Source organism: Rhinolophus sinicus, linkage group LG01, assembly GCF_036562045.2.
Source record: "Rhinolophus sinicus isolate RSC01 linkage group LG01, ASM3656204v1, whole genome shotgun sequence".
NCBI classification, from domain to species: Eukaryota; Metazoa; Chordata; class Mammalia; order Chiroptera; family Rhinolophidae; genus Rhinolophus; species Rhinolophus sinicus.
In genome coordinates this window covers 140,823,591-140,839,670 of record NC_133751.1, presented here as the reverse complement: position 1 = coordinate 140,839,670, position 16,080 = coordinate 140,823,591, and the positions used below count along the sequence as shown (strand labels likewise).

General features: G+C 41.0%; 1 protein-coding gene across 1 annotated transcript; it reads left to right on the top strand.

The window, feature by feature from the left end:
- Positions 1-2,093: 2,093 nt before the first annotated feature.
- On the top strand, positions 2,094-11,761 carry RBM43 (RNA binding motif protein 43). Its single transcript, XM_019737494.2, has 4 exons — positions 2,094-2,341; positions 6,487-6,697; positions 9,530-9,618; positions 10,392-11,761. The coding sequence occupies exons 1-4, from the start codon at positions 2,339-2,341 to the stop codon at positions 11,148-11,150; spliced, it is 1,062 nt and encodes a 353-aa protein (XP_019593053.2). The 5' UTR covers positions 2,094-2,338; the 3' UTR covers positions 11,151-11,761.
- Positions 11,762-16,080: the final 4,319 nt, after the last annotated feature.

Sequence of the window (16,080 nt, the reverse complement as noted above, 5' to 3'; positions counted from 1 at the left end):
AGGAATGGGTTATTTCGTTAATCCCTTCAGGATGGGGAAACAGGACAAACTTGATAGAAGAATTTCATTAGAAGGTTCCAGCCCCCTTCCCCAAGCAGGGAAGGGAAGGTATAAAAGTAAGAGCTTTTGCCTCAGTCACTGGGCTTTCCAGTTTCGGGTACCCCCTCCCGCTCGGGGGCTACAACCTCTTCTCCTGCCTCTAATTATTCTCTTTTTAAACTTTTTGCCTCTCCCTGGTCCATGTGTCCATTCTTCAGCTTCATGAGACACGATCCCAGCCCACACCCAGAAATTGTCTACAGATCCAAGATCATTTATATCACTGTCTGTACATACAAGTTGGAATAGTTGGCACATACAAGGTTAAGGGTTACTCTGTCAAGTTCAATGGCACAGATGGGTACACTTGCATTCCTGACTCGAACACTAGAGCTCTACTTCCCAGAGAGGACCCTACTTGGATTATGGTTCTGATGTTCATTTACAGTTAATCTTTGTTCCCATCTCCAGCCCAAGGCACCACTTTTCTACTTTGTCTCTTCAACATGGGTCCTGTCTGGTTACATGGAATTAAACAATATATGGCATTCTGTGTCCAGTTTCTTTCACATAACATGATGTTTTTGAGCTTCATTCTTGTTGTAGCATGTGTCAGTATTTCATTCCTTTTTATTGCTGAGTACTATTACATATAATTTATATCTATGTATGTATACATAGGAAAAGTCCTCAGGTGAGATGCTTGTTGTGTGATTGCAACAGAAGCTGTGAGGTCAGTGCTAGGGGATCTGGCCAGAGAAAACAGATCAAGGCCATTTTGCTTTGCCGGTGAGGTATGTAAATTTTATTTCAAGTTCAATGGGAAAACAATGAAGTGTTTAATCAGGGACCAAACCCGATTTGCATTTAAAAAATATCATCCTGGGTGTGGTATCCAGAATGAATTGAAGGGGAATAAGGCAGGATTCGGCCTTGATTTGGGGAGGGTGGAGGTGGAGTTGGAGAGAGTGTGCTGATGGGTTTATGGGATGTATTAATAGAGCTAAGGAAAAGAGAAATTAAGGAAGGCAAGTGAATCATGAGCTTGAACTCCTAGGAGGGTAGTGCAACATTTAATGAGGGGGTAGAAAGGGAGGAAGGAGAGTTCTGCTTGGTCTTGTTAAATCTCACATGCTTATTAGACTTTCAAGGGAGCATTTAGGTATAGAAATCTGAAGGGAAAATATAAATTAGGGAATTACATATAGACCTCATTCTGTTTTACAATCTTCATAGCCTTGGGCCTTTTATATGTGCCATTAGCCATACAATAAATAGTGCTATTTGTGGGTTAACGGTGGATCTTTTTTTTTCTCTTTCTTTTTTTTTTTTTTTTAAATTATCTGTATTACCAGCAACACACAATTTAAATTTCTGTACAGTATCTTAGTTCCACCTGTGCACTATAACGTTAGTGCAATCCTGGAAGTGGAATTGCTAATCTAAGGATATGTACATTTTCACTTTCTTTTTGCATTTTACATTCTTCAAAGGCCCAAATCCTTAGAAATGTTTGCACCTGTCTGCGCTTGCAGCTACACTAATAATGCCTCACACTGGCTAACAGAAGGTATGAACACACTCATTTTTACCTATCTAATCGTGGGGAAAAGGGGATCTCATTATGTTTTCAAACTCTTTACTTAGGAGTGGAATTGAGCTTCTTCATATTTGCCAGCCAATTGCTGTTCTTCAGGCTCTCTTTGACTTTGATTTTGAAGCTTGGTATGTAGATTCCCTGGGTCCCCCAGGTGTCCGACTCAGGCGTCCTAGTCTGGCGTGGTAAGATGGTGAGCTCCGTTGTCAGGGACCATGCTCTTTCCATCCTGTGCCCTGCGCACCTGGCTGAAGCCCTCTACGGGCCCTGTGCTTGGCAGGTGACAAAGAAGAGGCACAGATGTGGTGTGGTGTGATGATAAGACAGCTGTGGAGACAATGAAGGCGTTAGGAGGAATGACCCAGACGCCATCCAGCATAGGCCAGACGCAGCCCCGGAAAATCCCCGAATTCCCGTCAAGGAACTCTGGTTGCCTCTCTCCAACGTGGTTTCAAAAGTTGCGAAACTTCTGAGGCATCCGGGCAGCCGCTGGCAGGAGCCGGTCCGTGATCGAGCTCCCACCCGGGGGCGACTAGGCCGCAGAGCAGCCCAAGGGGGTGGAGGGGCCGCCCCGCGCTGTCGTGGTCTCCTAGCGAGGGAACAAAAAACCGAAAGCAAAAGCTGCTTTCTGGCCCCGCCCTGCAGCCCGGCTCCGCTAGATTCGCGTCCTGCTAACCGCCGAGGGCGCGTCTCTCCTCCGCCATGGCAAGTTGCTTTTGCTTTGGATTTTGCTGGGCAGGGTCGTCCCCGTCCCGACGCTACGGTCCCCTAGAAGGATGCGGGGACGGGCGAGGGCGCGGGGCGGACCCGGGTGGCGCGCGGAGGGGCCCGGGGCGGGCGAAGAGCCGCCTGCCCTGGAGGCAAACCAGCTAACAAATGTCGCCCTGCCTTTCGGCCCCTGCCCACCTGCGCGTGTGGCAGCTCTAAGCGCGCCTGAAATTCACAGCTGGCTGGGCGACAGGCGCAGCTCCAAATGAACGGAACGCTGCGCCCACTTCCCGCACCCAGTGTCCCATCGTCCGGGACGCAGATGTTTCCCGTCGAGGAGTCGCTTCGCAGGCTATGTGAGGGCTTAACTATTGTCCCCTCGCGCCTTAGTGAACAAGGGAGGAGGGAGTTACCCAGAAATGGACGCCATACTTCCTTTTCAAAAGGGCCAGCAAGAAGAATTCACACCAGGGAAGCAAGTTGGAAAGACTTCCTGATGTCTTGTCTGCATTAGTGGGAATTCTTCTCTGTTGCGACCTTTATTCTTTCTCTAGACACTAAGGGCTCTGTGTTTCCACCCTCTCTGCTGGCTAGCAAGAACAGTTAGCAAATTCAAAAGTTAGCCTTGGGTGTTCTTTCCATCAAGCGTTTGAAAGCAGTGGCTTGGCCTTTAATTCCTGGTCAGAAATGTTAAGGTCCCGGAAATGCCAAAGCAGTTGTGAGGTGCAAGTGTGATTTTGTTTACTGGGTGACAGTAAAGGCAACGCCAGTGAAAATAAACAACTGATTTTAAGAAAAAAATAAAATAAACGAATGCAGTCAATGAACCTAATTATCTCTGCATAGTCGCTTAGTTACAAAATAAATTCAGTTTTTGTTTATATCTTTTTATTTCTGATAGGATGGTCAGAAATCTTTTAAAATCTATTATTGGTACAGGGAAAATGCCATCACCTTAATACCTCTTGGCTGAAGTGCTGCTCTTGTTTCAAAATCCTGTATCTATGTGGTAGTTCTTGAGAGGCCTATCTCCATGATACCCCTTTCTTAAATGTGGATGAAAGAGATTTAAGAGCCATCAGAGAGGAGTTCCTTTGTTTTCAAAGGTAAATGTAGACACTTGAATAAAGAAATATGGCATTAGTATTGATGAGGGAAAGGTGGAATGAGATTTTCTGAATTTAAATTGATTGAAAATTTTTCTTTGACATTGATGAAGAGCAAAAAGAAAGCTAATTCACTAGCCATTTACCCATTGAGGTTGGTGTGGACTGTTAGAGCCAGAGGTGTAATAATCAAGACAAATCTGTGAAGTCAAAGTCCCTGAAAGTCTGACAAATGTCTTTTGTCGTTTTTTTCCCCTCTGCTAGGAAGACTTGTTTTGGGATAATTACATCTTACCGCTTGCAGCCAGGATGGAGGAACACTTTTATATATTTTTATGGTTTTCTATGCAATCTAGTTGTCCTTGAATATTTTAAGAAACTGTTTTCCTGCGTTAAAAGTACCTTCCATAACAATTAGTGAATAGGTTAGTGTGAGTTTCCTTTCCAGGAGACAGGCCCTTTGCTTTATGTGTCCCAACATGAGCCATTTTCACCTCCCATTCCTGATTCTTTGCTTTTGCTGTGAACTCTTCTTTTGCACTTTTAACTAAATTTGACCATTCACTAAAATTTGACCCCAGCTTCCAAGGCCTCTCTTTTATGAAACCTTCTTTGACTGCTTTAGAAGAATTCCCACTACTCTTGCATATATTTATTGGGTATTTTGGTGTTTTATTGTGAACGGTCTTGTCGCCTACTCAAATTGTTGGGTGTTGATCTGTTTCCTCTTGTAGAAAAATACATCTCTTTTTTGTGTGTGTGCTTACAAGCTTTGTTGAAATGATTAATGTAAGTGTCTGCCTCTCATCCATAAGGTAAAGGTCATTTTTTCTTTAAACGTTGGTAATCCTAAAGCCTGTCCAAGAGTCCCATACATAATAAATGCTTAGTAAATTTTTGTGGTGGAACTGAATTTCAAGGCAAGGGATATAGTCATTTTTTGTGTGTGTGTTATCTCTGGTACCCAGCATATTGCCAAGCATAGAACACATGCTTAATGAATACTGTGTTTGTTAATTGATTAGCTAATTTATATATTATATTATATTTGGTTCAATGTCATGTGTATTTTTCATTTTTCCATTTATAGGAAAATGTTCCTGGTAGCTATGTCAAATGGATTCTCTCTCTCTCTCTCACTCCCCTGGTATTCCATAATTTACTCCAAATCATGGCACATTTTAGTATGCTTATGATCTTTAAGCTGGGGCCCCTTCAAATGCCAGAAAACGGGGGGGACTTGCTCAGGGATGCCAGGACCCATACTAACAGGTCAGGTTCTTATAAGGTTGTCGCTTTCATTGTGTGTGTGTGTGTATGCGTGTGTTTGTGTGTGTGTGTGTGTGTGTGTGTGTATGTGTATACACATATGAGTAAAGAATGTGGGGAGACACTGGAGCAGTTTTTTTGCCACTAGACTTTCAACTAATCTTTCTGTTTTTGGTCCCTTTTTTCATTTCTGATGTTCTGCCATAAAGGTTGTCACCTTTTCACTGCAATCCCAGTTCCTCCTTCTGGGTTAGTTCCTTTCCTCTGCCTTATTCTTCCACATATTTCAAAGTATTTTCAGTCTTTCAGAAATAAGTTGAAATCTCTCCTATGCTGATTGCATCCGTTACCTGGGTTTATTCTCTTTTTAATTCTATTACTTTCATTTTAAGGTGCTTGGGGGATGGACAGGACACTGTGTGTGTGCTTACACTGTTTTCTTAACCTGGGAGGTCAGAAGTAGTTTTCCTATTCCCAGTGGTTTTCCTATTTCCTATTCCCTGAGTATAAAATACTCTCAACTGAGAGCCGAAAACATCTTTGTGACCTATTAATCATTACTTGGGACCATAAGACATTTGTCCTTCCTAGGGATAATTTAGGATACATTATGTCTGCGCTCTGGTACAATCAGGCTGGACTGCCTGCAGAAGCACTGGGAGAAGCATATGGGTCCACTTCTCTTAATGGGCTTGGGAAGAAATTAAAACATTTAAATAGAAGCCCCTTAACTGGATAATTCAAGAAGTTCAAAGAGAGCGAGCCTAGGGAAAGATTTATTTGCAGTTGGTACTTTGTGCCCTGCATGATGGTAGGGTCTGCAATAGCATATACTCGAAGTGGTTAAATTCCATCTTAGATGTGTGCTAGAACGCAGGATTTATTCCACTGCAGTCCCAATATCATTGCCAGGGTGCTTTTTTTTTTTTTTTTTTTTTTTTTAATGTTCAATTTTTCCTGATTCTGAATACAAAGTGTGGGGATGTGTTTCTTATTGGCTTCTGTACTCTGGATTCCACAATTAGGAAAACATACAGCCATCTTCAAACTACCATATTTTGTGGTTAGCTTGACTTTTTAAAAATTTAAAAAATTTATATCTCTTGATCTTTTCCTTTGTGACTTCCAATATTTTTATGCCTTTCTAAAATCAGACAAATATTAACCAGTGTTTTTCATGTTTTAAAAAGGAAGGGCCAGCCCGGTTGGCTCAGGTGGTTGGTTGGCTCAGGTGGTTGGAGCACCGAGCTCCTAATGCTGAGGAATCATCTGTTCCATGCCCACATGGGCCAGTGAGCTGCACCCTCTACAGCTAAGATGGTGAACAACAGGTCTCACTGGAGCTGGGCTGCCGTGAGCAGCCGGAGATTGGCGTGCGCTGCCGTGGGCTGCTGTGAGCACCGACCGAGGACCGGCGACCACTGCCTCAGCTGGGATGAGCGCAGGCTCATAATACCAGCAGGGGCCAGGGAGCTGTGTCCTACACAACTAGACTGAGAAACAATGGCTTGAACCGGAGTGTGGGAGTGGAAGAAGAGGGAAAAAAGAGGTTCACTTTTTACATTTAAGGCTGAATTTCATATAGACTTTAGATTGCTATATGGTAGGAGGCAAGGATCTATCCTTACAGTATATATTTTTAAAGTACCTAATCAGCTGCACTAGTACCTTTATTGAATAAAATAGCCTCTCCCACTGGTGTGTGATGTTGCGTATATTAAGTAGAATCTTCCATATTTAAAGAACATCCGGCTATTTCTCTTACAGGCATCGGTTTTGAATGTCAGTGAATCCAAAGCATATGAAAGAACAGTTGTAGTTGCTGGTCTTCCTGTTGGCGTTTGGAGTGATCTGTTACTGTCCACAGTTGTGAAGAGTCACTTCCAAGATATTAAGAACAAGGGTGGCTGTGTTGAAGATGTGATATATCCAACAAGAACCAAGGGAGTTGCGTATGTAATATTCAAAGAAAAAGGAGGTATTTTCAAATCAAATTTTTGTAATGTTAGAAATGCTTCTGTAATGAAATTAAAAATTGAATTTCATTAAAATGATTCATGGGATTGATAAAGTTTAAAGTAGCTTTCTAAAAAATGTTCTATTCTGAGTATAAAAGTGGCACACTATTGCACTAGAAAGAATATATGTGAAAATGGCTTGTGATAAAGTTGCTAGTAACTGGCAAATTCTTGAAGGCTTCTTTCTATATTTTGAATAGTCTATTTGTTGGGATAAAAGTGATACAATTTATTGTAGAAAACTTGTATAATACAGAAAAAGATAAACAAAACCCACAGAACTGATCTCTAATCTCACAAAATAATCCCAAACAAGATAACTACTTTGGGAATTTTGAGGTGGCTTCAGCAATATAACTATACTGTTTGCTTCTCTTTATTCAAACCAACAAATAGATAGTCTAATGTAATGTCTGCTTTATTACTGGTAAAGTAGGGTTGCAGAGATATAGCTTGGAACTCAGATCAGGGTGAGCGATTGTTTTCCACCTCCATCCCTGACATAGGAGAGGAAGTGGGTCTGCTAGAGCGTACTCACCCCTCCTGCCTCATGGAGTGGCAGCCTTCCTTATTGCTAAGTTGGCTGACAGCATAAATTGCCAGAGAAAGATGGGTGTCCATACAAGTCTCTTGGAGGTAAAAGTACCACAGAGGAGAAAAAGAACTTGCTCTGCTTGAGGAAAGACAAGATTCAGAGAGAGAGAGATCCAAGAAACCAAGGATTCCCTGTGCCTTTATCTGTCATCATTATCGTTAAGTCATTTTTTTTCAATGGGGATGCTCAAGTAAGAGATGGCAGGAAGGGTTTCTTATTATTTCTCTAAGGGGATTATAGTGTTTTCTTTCGGAAGTTGTATATTGAGTTGGTCATTCAGAGAGAGAAAGAGAGGGGTCATTTATTAATTCACTAATATTTACTGAGTGCCTGTTACATCTGACCTATGAGTGAAATTATATGGTTTTTGTCTTTTTCTGTCTGACTTATTTCACTTAGCCTAATACTCTCAAGATCCATCCAGGTTGCTCAACTTCACATGCTGTCTGTCTTGAAGAACAAGGAGGCCTGTGTGGCTAGAGGGGAATGAGTGAGGGGGAGAGTAGTGGAAATACAAATAAGGGAAATACAATCAAAACTACAATGAGATACCACCTCACACCCATTAGAATGACTATTATCAATAATACAAGAAATAAGAAGTGTTGGAGAGGACATGGAGAAAAGGGAACCCTTACACACTGCTGATGGGAATGTAAATTGGTGCAGCCACTATGGAAACCAGTATGGAGAGGTATCTCAAAAAAACTAAGAATAGAATTCCATATGACTCAGCAATCCCTTTTCTGGGTATCTACCCGAAAAATTAGATAACACTTATTTGTAAAGATATATGTACCCCTAGGTTCATTGCAGCATTATTCACAGTGGCCAAGACATGGAAACAACCCAAGTGTCCTTCGATAGTGACTGGATAAAGAAGATGTGGTATATGTACCCAATGGAATATTACTTGGCCATAAAAACATGAAATACTGTCATTTGTTTATATTTATATATATTAATATATAATATGAGTGCTATGAAAAAACATAAAGAGGAGTAGAGGGATATAATGTGATGGAGAGTGCTATTCTAGATAGAGTGGGCAGGGAAATACTGTTTAGGTGTCATTTGAGCAGAGACCAGAATGGAGTAAGAGAATGACTCATGTAGATAAGGGCATAGAACGTAGTTGGCCAAGGGAAGGACTAGGAAAAATTCTCTGAGAGGGTAGCATGCTGTCTGTCTTGAAGAACAAGGAGGCCTGTGTGGCTAGAGTGGAATGAGTGAGGGGGAGCGTAGTGGAAGATGTGATTAGACGGGTAGCTGGGGGCCAGTTTAAGTAGCTTATAGATCAAGGCAAGGTATCTGAATATTTTTCTGGGTTAGAGGGAAAGCCACTGGAGTGTTTTGAACGGAGGACTGACAAAATGTGACTGCCTTTTCCTGGATGGTCGGTCTGGTCTGTCAGCTGTGTGGCGAATAGGACCTGCTAGTTGGCACTGGTTTTGAGTAGGGTGGGAGCACGGCAGGTGATTAAGAACTGATGGGTTTTCAGGATTTGCTGAAGGATTAGGTGACCTTTGCTGTGGCATGGAACACTAGAGGAAGAGAATGTTGGGATGGGGGACAGTTATCAAGAGTTGAATTTCAGTCACTGAGATGCCTAGTAGGATAATGCAGCAGAGATTTCCATGGGCAGAAGGGAGAAAGGTTGAGGCCGAAGATAGAGTTTTGGAGGTGATACGTGTAGAGATGGTATCTAAAGCTGCTGATCACCCAGGGAGTGGGAGCAGGTTAGCAAACAGGTATGAGGCCTCGGGCGTGGGGCATGCCAACATCTGGAGAATGGGAAGAGAAGAATTAGCAAAGGAGACTGAGTAGGTCAGCCAGTGAACGAGAGGAAAACCAGGACAGTGTGCTCTCCTGGATTCAGGAAGGTAAAGTCTCCTTAGAGTGATAAATAACAAAATGGGGAATTGACTTTTAGGTGACACACTCACACACACACACACACACACACACACTACCTACTATGTGTGTTTTTACAAGTATAATTAGGATCATATTTACACATTAAATGAATTGTAATGTTTTAAAGTAGAAGGGAAAACTTTTTAAAAGTTGAATTTAGAGGAAAACTGTAGGAAAAAAATCTTAGGCATTTTAAACAATAGAGTTGAACATCTTTTATTTAAAATACTTATTAATGCATTATGCCACAACCACTTCTAATGACAGTGTTTCCACTTAGTTGCAGAGAATGTCATCAGAAAAAAGAAACACCGTCTTGCAGAGAAGTTCGGACCCGTGGAACTCACAGTCTCTCATTTTAGAGAAAAGGTAAGGTGTGGTGCTGGTAACGCTGGATCCCATTTCTTCTGCAAAGTGTTCCTTACTTAAGAGATACAAAGCACTCTTACCCCGTGACTTTTAGGAAAGATAATGCAAACTCTCTAACCTGAGTCAGTGTGAAAGGCCAAACCCGTGTGTTAACATGTTTTGGTTACTACCTGGTCTGTTTTTATGTTTCTGTATGTCCCACCTGATGCTTTTAAAGTGAGTGAGCTTTCTGGCTCTCATGGATGATGTCAGGTATCTACTGCAAGACTTATTTTGGGAAAAACAAAAACCCAATTAGGCTGAACATTAAAAAGAAACTTTGAAAAATGCAGGAAAGTTTTAAATAGGAGGAAAAAGTTAAAATTCAAAGCAATGGTTTAAAACTGTATTTGTTAAGAAACCCAGGGTTCTGTGCAGCCATTTATGAACTTCAAACTTGGAGGACTCTCTAGGGGGCTCCCTATCCCCAAAGCAGAACCAGAACACTATGTGTCTATGGGTGTTGCTTAAGACTTTGTTTCAAAAAAGCGTTCTGCCTCTAAAAAATATTTGACCACCTCTGTTTTGGGGAATGCATTGAGGGACTGTGAATCCCAAATTGAACATTGTGGCCCGGATGGGGTTGTGGGATCCCTTTGGTGGGCTGCCAGTCTGTGTTAGGCAGTTGGGGCCTGTTTTAGGGCAACTGCAGCAGGGACACAGTGGTAGAAAAAGAATGTGTTTATGTAGTCTGCTTGGCAATATTTTTTTAATTTCTCTCTCTTTAATTTTAGGTCTTCAGCTCTGTAAAAGCTATTCTTGACCTATCCGTTTTTCGGAGTCAACTTGTTCTGGAATATCTGGTAGTGTTCCTGCAAAAGGAAATTCCAACTTTATGCTTCAGTCGTTTGGAACGCAATGGAAGAATCTCTGTTCAGGGATCATTTCTGGCTATCAAAAAGCTCAAAGAATCTTTGCTATTAAAAGCAAGCCTTCTTTTAGAGAAAAACAGGAATTTTATCAGTGAGGGGGAAAAGTGGAATAGACAGAGCCCTGGAAGAAGCCTACAGAGAAGTAGTACCTCTCTGCAATCACTCCGGTCCTCATTACCTGAGACTACTAGAAGTGGAGAAAGGCTTGTTCTCGACACAGATGTTTTTCTTTACCTGAAAAAGAAGACCAAGATTTATGAAGACACATTGAAAAAATTTCATGTTCTGTGTCAGGAGAGAGTGAATGGTGAAATTACCACAATTTGCATAAAAAATGCTCAACATGGTTCTCGGCTAAACAATGAAAAACGTGTAAAAGAGTTCATTGAGGAATATTCTCATAATCTACACTTTGAGCTTAGAAAAGAGACATTTGTTTTGGAAGGAAAGGACAATAGAGAGAAAATAAATATTAAGTTGGCATGTGAACAACTAAGTTCGAGGTACCTGAAGGTTCTGATTAATTTTTATGAGACACACATTGACATTATAGGATCTTCTTCTGACACTTACTCATTTAAAAAGGAGGTCATGAAATTAATAAAGCAAAAAGTTAGGTAATAGATTCTCAGCAATAGTGATGGTAATGGCCGCTGCTTTCCCTTACCAAGCAGTGAGGACACCATGCATGACGCCAGCTTTACACACTTTATCTCGTTTAATCCTTGAGACCATCCTTCATCGTAGGCGCTGCTTTCCTCGTGTTATAGGGGAAGAAAGTAGGATTTGGGGAAGTTAAAACACTTGTCTGAAGTTATCCAGATGCAAGGAATGGGGCTGAGGTCAAACCCAGTCTCTGACTACAAAGATAGTATCTTAGGTATAAAACTTGGGCATACATCTCACTACACTTTGAAGAATTCTCACTTTCTCTGCAATCCCAAATTCTTCGAAAAAGAAGTAGCTTATTTCTAACATATGAGAAGTTCAGATAATGATGACAATGTCATTGGCAATTTCAAACATTTACAAAGTTTGTGTTTACTCCAAATAGAATAAGAATGCTGGCAAAAGTCACTTGAGAAGTTACTTAGATGGAAAGTATTTCTGATGCAGGTAAATCATTACTTGAGTGAATCTCATTGATACAAGGCTATTGGACATACACAACATTTTTATTGCTGGTTATTTACCTAAATAAAAATAAAATCTTGGTTCTCTTGTTATAATTATGAGGAAAATGTAGTGTCTTTTTTTCTTTCTTCCCCCTTTTATAATTGTGTTGTTAAAGTAACAACATTTGAGAGGTAAGCGTATGGATGATAAAAATAATTACAGATGCTATTTGCCAGGCATAATTTTTAGTGCTTTATATATCTTTATTCAGTTCTGACAGCAACCCTAGGTGGTCTTGATCCCATTTGCTTAGATATGGAAACTGACGCGCACTGATGTAATTTAACCCGTGTTCTTAATTATTGTACTGTGCTTCTCCCTTTTATAGAACTAGTATTCCACAATTCTATTTAAACAGTTGAGAAGTCTTTCCTTAAAGGTGGCAGAAGGATTTGAAAATTCTTTAGTGATGAAGGGAAGCCAGAGCTTGTAAGTCATTCAGTTGTCTGTGACTCCCCTGATTTTAACTTTGGGTTTAGCCAATTTGAAGTATGGGGCACTGTAGAGACCCTCCTAGGATAATAAAATGTGTACATCGTGCATAGCTCTAAGTAAACAAACATGCTTATGATGATTAGAATTGTTTCTATCAGTAGAAAAGTGTAAAAAAAAATCTCACTATCTGCTTTCATTTTTCTCAGCCATCTAAATCTCAAATATGTAAATAAGTTCTATTTCTTTAAATATGACGTTTCATTTCTGTTTGAGTAAACACTTTTATCATAGGAAACTGCTATTTATGTCAAGCGCCCAATAATGCATCTTTAAGTTAAAAAGGGGTTTCATTTTTATTTTGCTCCAAGGACTTTGTCTCAGTCTGGATCCACTCAGGAGAGAGAAGGCCCCCAGTAATTTGAACAGAGAAAGTGTAATATAAAGAATTGTTAATTATAACGGATTGAAATAAAGAGGGGATGGCTAGCAATAAATAAAGAGACCTCTAAAAAATACAGGAAAAACAGACATAAGGAACAGCTTAGATAGAGCACCCAAGGAAGAGCACCCCAGCCCCCCACCTCTCCCAGGACTGCGAACCAGTCCTTGCTGGAGGGCTTGTGCAGGAGACCTTGCTCCAGATCCATCCTCTAGGGTGCTGGAGGACTCTCTTCACAGGGGTACCTCACCAGGGCACTCCATTACAAAATGCATAAGGGGGTTGCTAAGGGGAGCAGCTAGTGGCTAGATGACATTGGTTACTGCACACTGCAGGCCTCGAGTGCTGGGGAGGCCTGTGTGCCAGCGGCTGGCCCCTAGAGCAACTGCCACGATGCAAGCTAGGTACTGGGGGAGCCTTCTCTGCTGAGGAGCTGGATTCTGGGTAGCCTGCCCATTGAATGCACTGAAGCAGGAACAGACTTGTCTCCTACAGTGACTCTCCAGTGCCCTCTACTGAGAAAGCTTAAGGTCCTGTCAGCTACGAAACAGGCCCCTTTTTAAAGGGCCCAGAACTATTAGGGAGTAGGCACATAAGATGAATTTAAGGCTGAGTCAATAAATTGAGAGCTGGCAGAGTTTATATTTGATACGTACCAAGGCTTTCATTATTACCACAAATTTAATATCAATAAAAGTCTTTCAACAAAGAGCTGGATCAGAATAGTCTCATTCCATGATGTGATAGAAATTGAATACTAATTGCTTTAAAGATACAGGTATAACCTCTTTGAAAAGACTGTATTTCACGTGTTTTTAAATTTTGCTGTCCATTTTAGAGTTTAACAGCACTCTTCTTATAATATGCTAGTTGTGTAACCAATTTCTACTCTTAATAAAAATTGACTTTTTTCACCCAAAAGTGGTATTAGTGATTGTTATTAAAATTTAGATTTGAAGGTTACTGATGCCCAGGCAGATGATGTGAATTCCATCTTGTAGTCAGGCCAAACCCTGTTGTATGTCTGCCACTGAGAGAAAAACCTATTGTTTAATTAGGTCATAAGTTGATACTTTTCAAAGAGGCTCTAGGTAGTGAGGAGAACCACTATCCGGTTATAAAAGGAGATGTAGGAATTTAAGATCATGATGGACAAAAGAGAAGAGTGAGAGAAAGGACTCTGAGGCATTTGGATAAATTCATTCAGGAATTTTTGTAGAGCTCATCCTCTGGGCCAACTATTTGGCTGGTTTCTGGAGACAGAAGTGGGGCATAAGACAGAATGTTCACCAACTCCTTAGAAGTTATGCCTAGTCTGGCAGAGAAGGCAGGCAAACCATTGAACTACTTTCATAGTGCTTGTCATAGAAGTACTTGGCATAGGGTTGGGGGGAGTCAATTCTTACCTAGGACATGTTAGTCATTTCCATATTATTTCATAATTTTCATAGAAAAAGGTAGTATGTGTTCAAGTTTTATTTACCTTATTATTGAGGAGTAAACTAGCAGAATGCCAAAACTGGTTCAAAAAGGACACTAGATAGGGAATTAAAAAGTCACTAGGGAAAAGCATATTAATAAAGATTGCTAAATTAGGAACAAAATTGATCAATGTCCTGATGTCGCTTGAGCCTCGCGGGGACATCCAGGAGAGGACTCAACCCAGAGCAGCAGTGACCAGGTTCTTGTCTCAGTGCAAGAAAGAATTCAAGATCAAGAGTGAGACAGATGCAGGAAAGTGAAGGCAATTTATTGAAAAGGAAAGCACACACTTGAGAGGAAAGGGCTGGCGAACTCTGAGAATCAGTCACACAGAGGAAGTCCCAATTAGGGGTATTTATCCCTCCCAGGGTGGGACTTTGTGACCTCCTATTGATATATTCGTTTGTCTCCTCCCCCTGGGCAGGACCCTCAGATGCATGATGGGAGTCTTAGTAACTGCAATGCAAATGACATTAAAATTAGCTAAGTCAGGTCCCCAGTTATAGGGGACCTTGCTGGGTGAAACTGGTTATTTTTCTCCAGCTACAGGTGCCAGCTACATGGTTTCTTGTTACTTGTGTAACCGGTGAGGTACCTCATGTTGTACGCTGAAGGGGTTTGTCAGCTTCCTAGGGTACTTCTGCCTTGCTATAATGCTGTAACACTGATTTGGGTGGTTATTTTTGCTGCTAGACAGAAGAGAAAATAATCACACTTTATCAGTCTTTTCTAGAATTTAAATTTCTGACTTTACAGAGTTGTAAAATGTCATTGCCCTAATTGATTCTGATATTGAATGAAACCAAATGACATTCCCCCAACGTGATGACCCACAAGTGGGCTTATTAGAGCCTGTCTAGCATGGCATTAAAAGGTCACAATTATATTTTGCCTCATTTCTGTGTTGTGAGTAATTTTCTTTAACAAGGGTCAGGAGAAGCTTCCCAGAGGCTGAGAGCCAATGGATGGTTGTTTGCTCAACGAAGGGATGAGGAAGGAAGGCAAAACTGCACTTGGTTTGGTAGATGAACACTAACTTTAGGGCTGGCTGAATTTTGACAGCTTAGTTCTTACAACTTTTATTTGATGGACAAGATTCCTTGATTTTTCAGAAGATTCACACATACAGAAGAGTGGAGGGAAGGAAATGCCCAATCTGCTTTGTGAATTTCTCCTTATAAACCCTGTTCATGACAATATATAGTTTCCAAGAGATAGTAATTTAAGGAACTTCACTCTCATGCCTGGATTTCATTACTCTTGGACCACTTCCTGGCATCAATATTGGCAGAGGAAAGTAACGCTTTCACTTGAGTAAGTTCTCTTCCCTATTCTCCACTGACCCCATCTCTCTCATCTTTCACCTCTTCCAAATCTTACTCCTTTGGCTTCAGTGTTCTCAGCCGTAACCTGAAAAGAGTGCCTATTTCACAGGGTTATTATGAGTTTCGGAAATCATGTTAAGGAACAGATATTCAAACCTAGTAGTTATTATTTGAAAAACTTGGTAATACCAACACCATAAGAAGGGCCCAGTGCTTGGAATGCCTCATCTCAGAGCTGGCACCGATATCGTACTCAAGGTCGGAAAACAAACAGTTGCTCTGGACTTCTTTCTCTTTTCTCCATTTGTATGGCCACTACCTTAGATCAGGCCTGTGTCATTTCTTATCTGAGTTAGTGGATTCAATAGCAGCCCCCCCTCCCAATTTGCATTCTACTGTAATTAGCTCCTACCTGAGCTGTTGCAACATTCTGACTGGCCAGTTCTCGCCACCCCCATGCTCTACATGCACCTTATACACCACTACTAGATTAACTAACGTGTCTAAAATGATAAGTGGTATTTGGGAGGCTTAGACTGGCTGGTGTTAATTGTCCTACCCTGAAATTTCATTGCAACATTTAATCTTCTTTTATCTATTTACAGCATGTGTTACCTGATGGGTACAGATTCCTTATGCTCATAAAAGTATTTTGTCATACATTAACTAATATTTTGATTTCTTTAGTGTCTAA

Excerpts from the sequence above, each read along its gene's own strand:
- RBM43 (XM_019737494.2), top strand. Across the intron at positions 6,698-9,529 it reads AATATTCAAAGAAAAAGGAG|TTGCAGAGAATGTCATCAGA; the intron begins GTATTTTCAAAT and ends GTTTCCACTTAG. Across the intron at positions 9,619-10,391 it reads TCTCTCATTTTAGAGAAAAG|GTCTTCAGCTCTGTAAAAGC; the intron begins GTAAGGTGTGGT and ends CTTTAATTTTAG.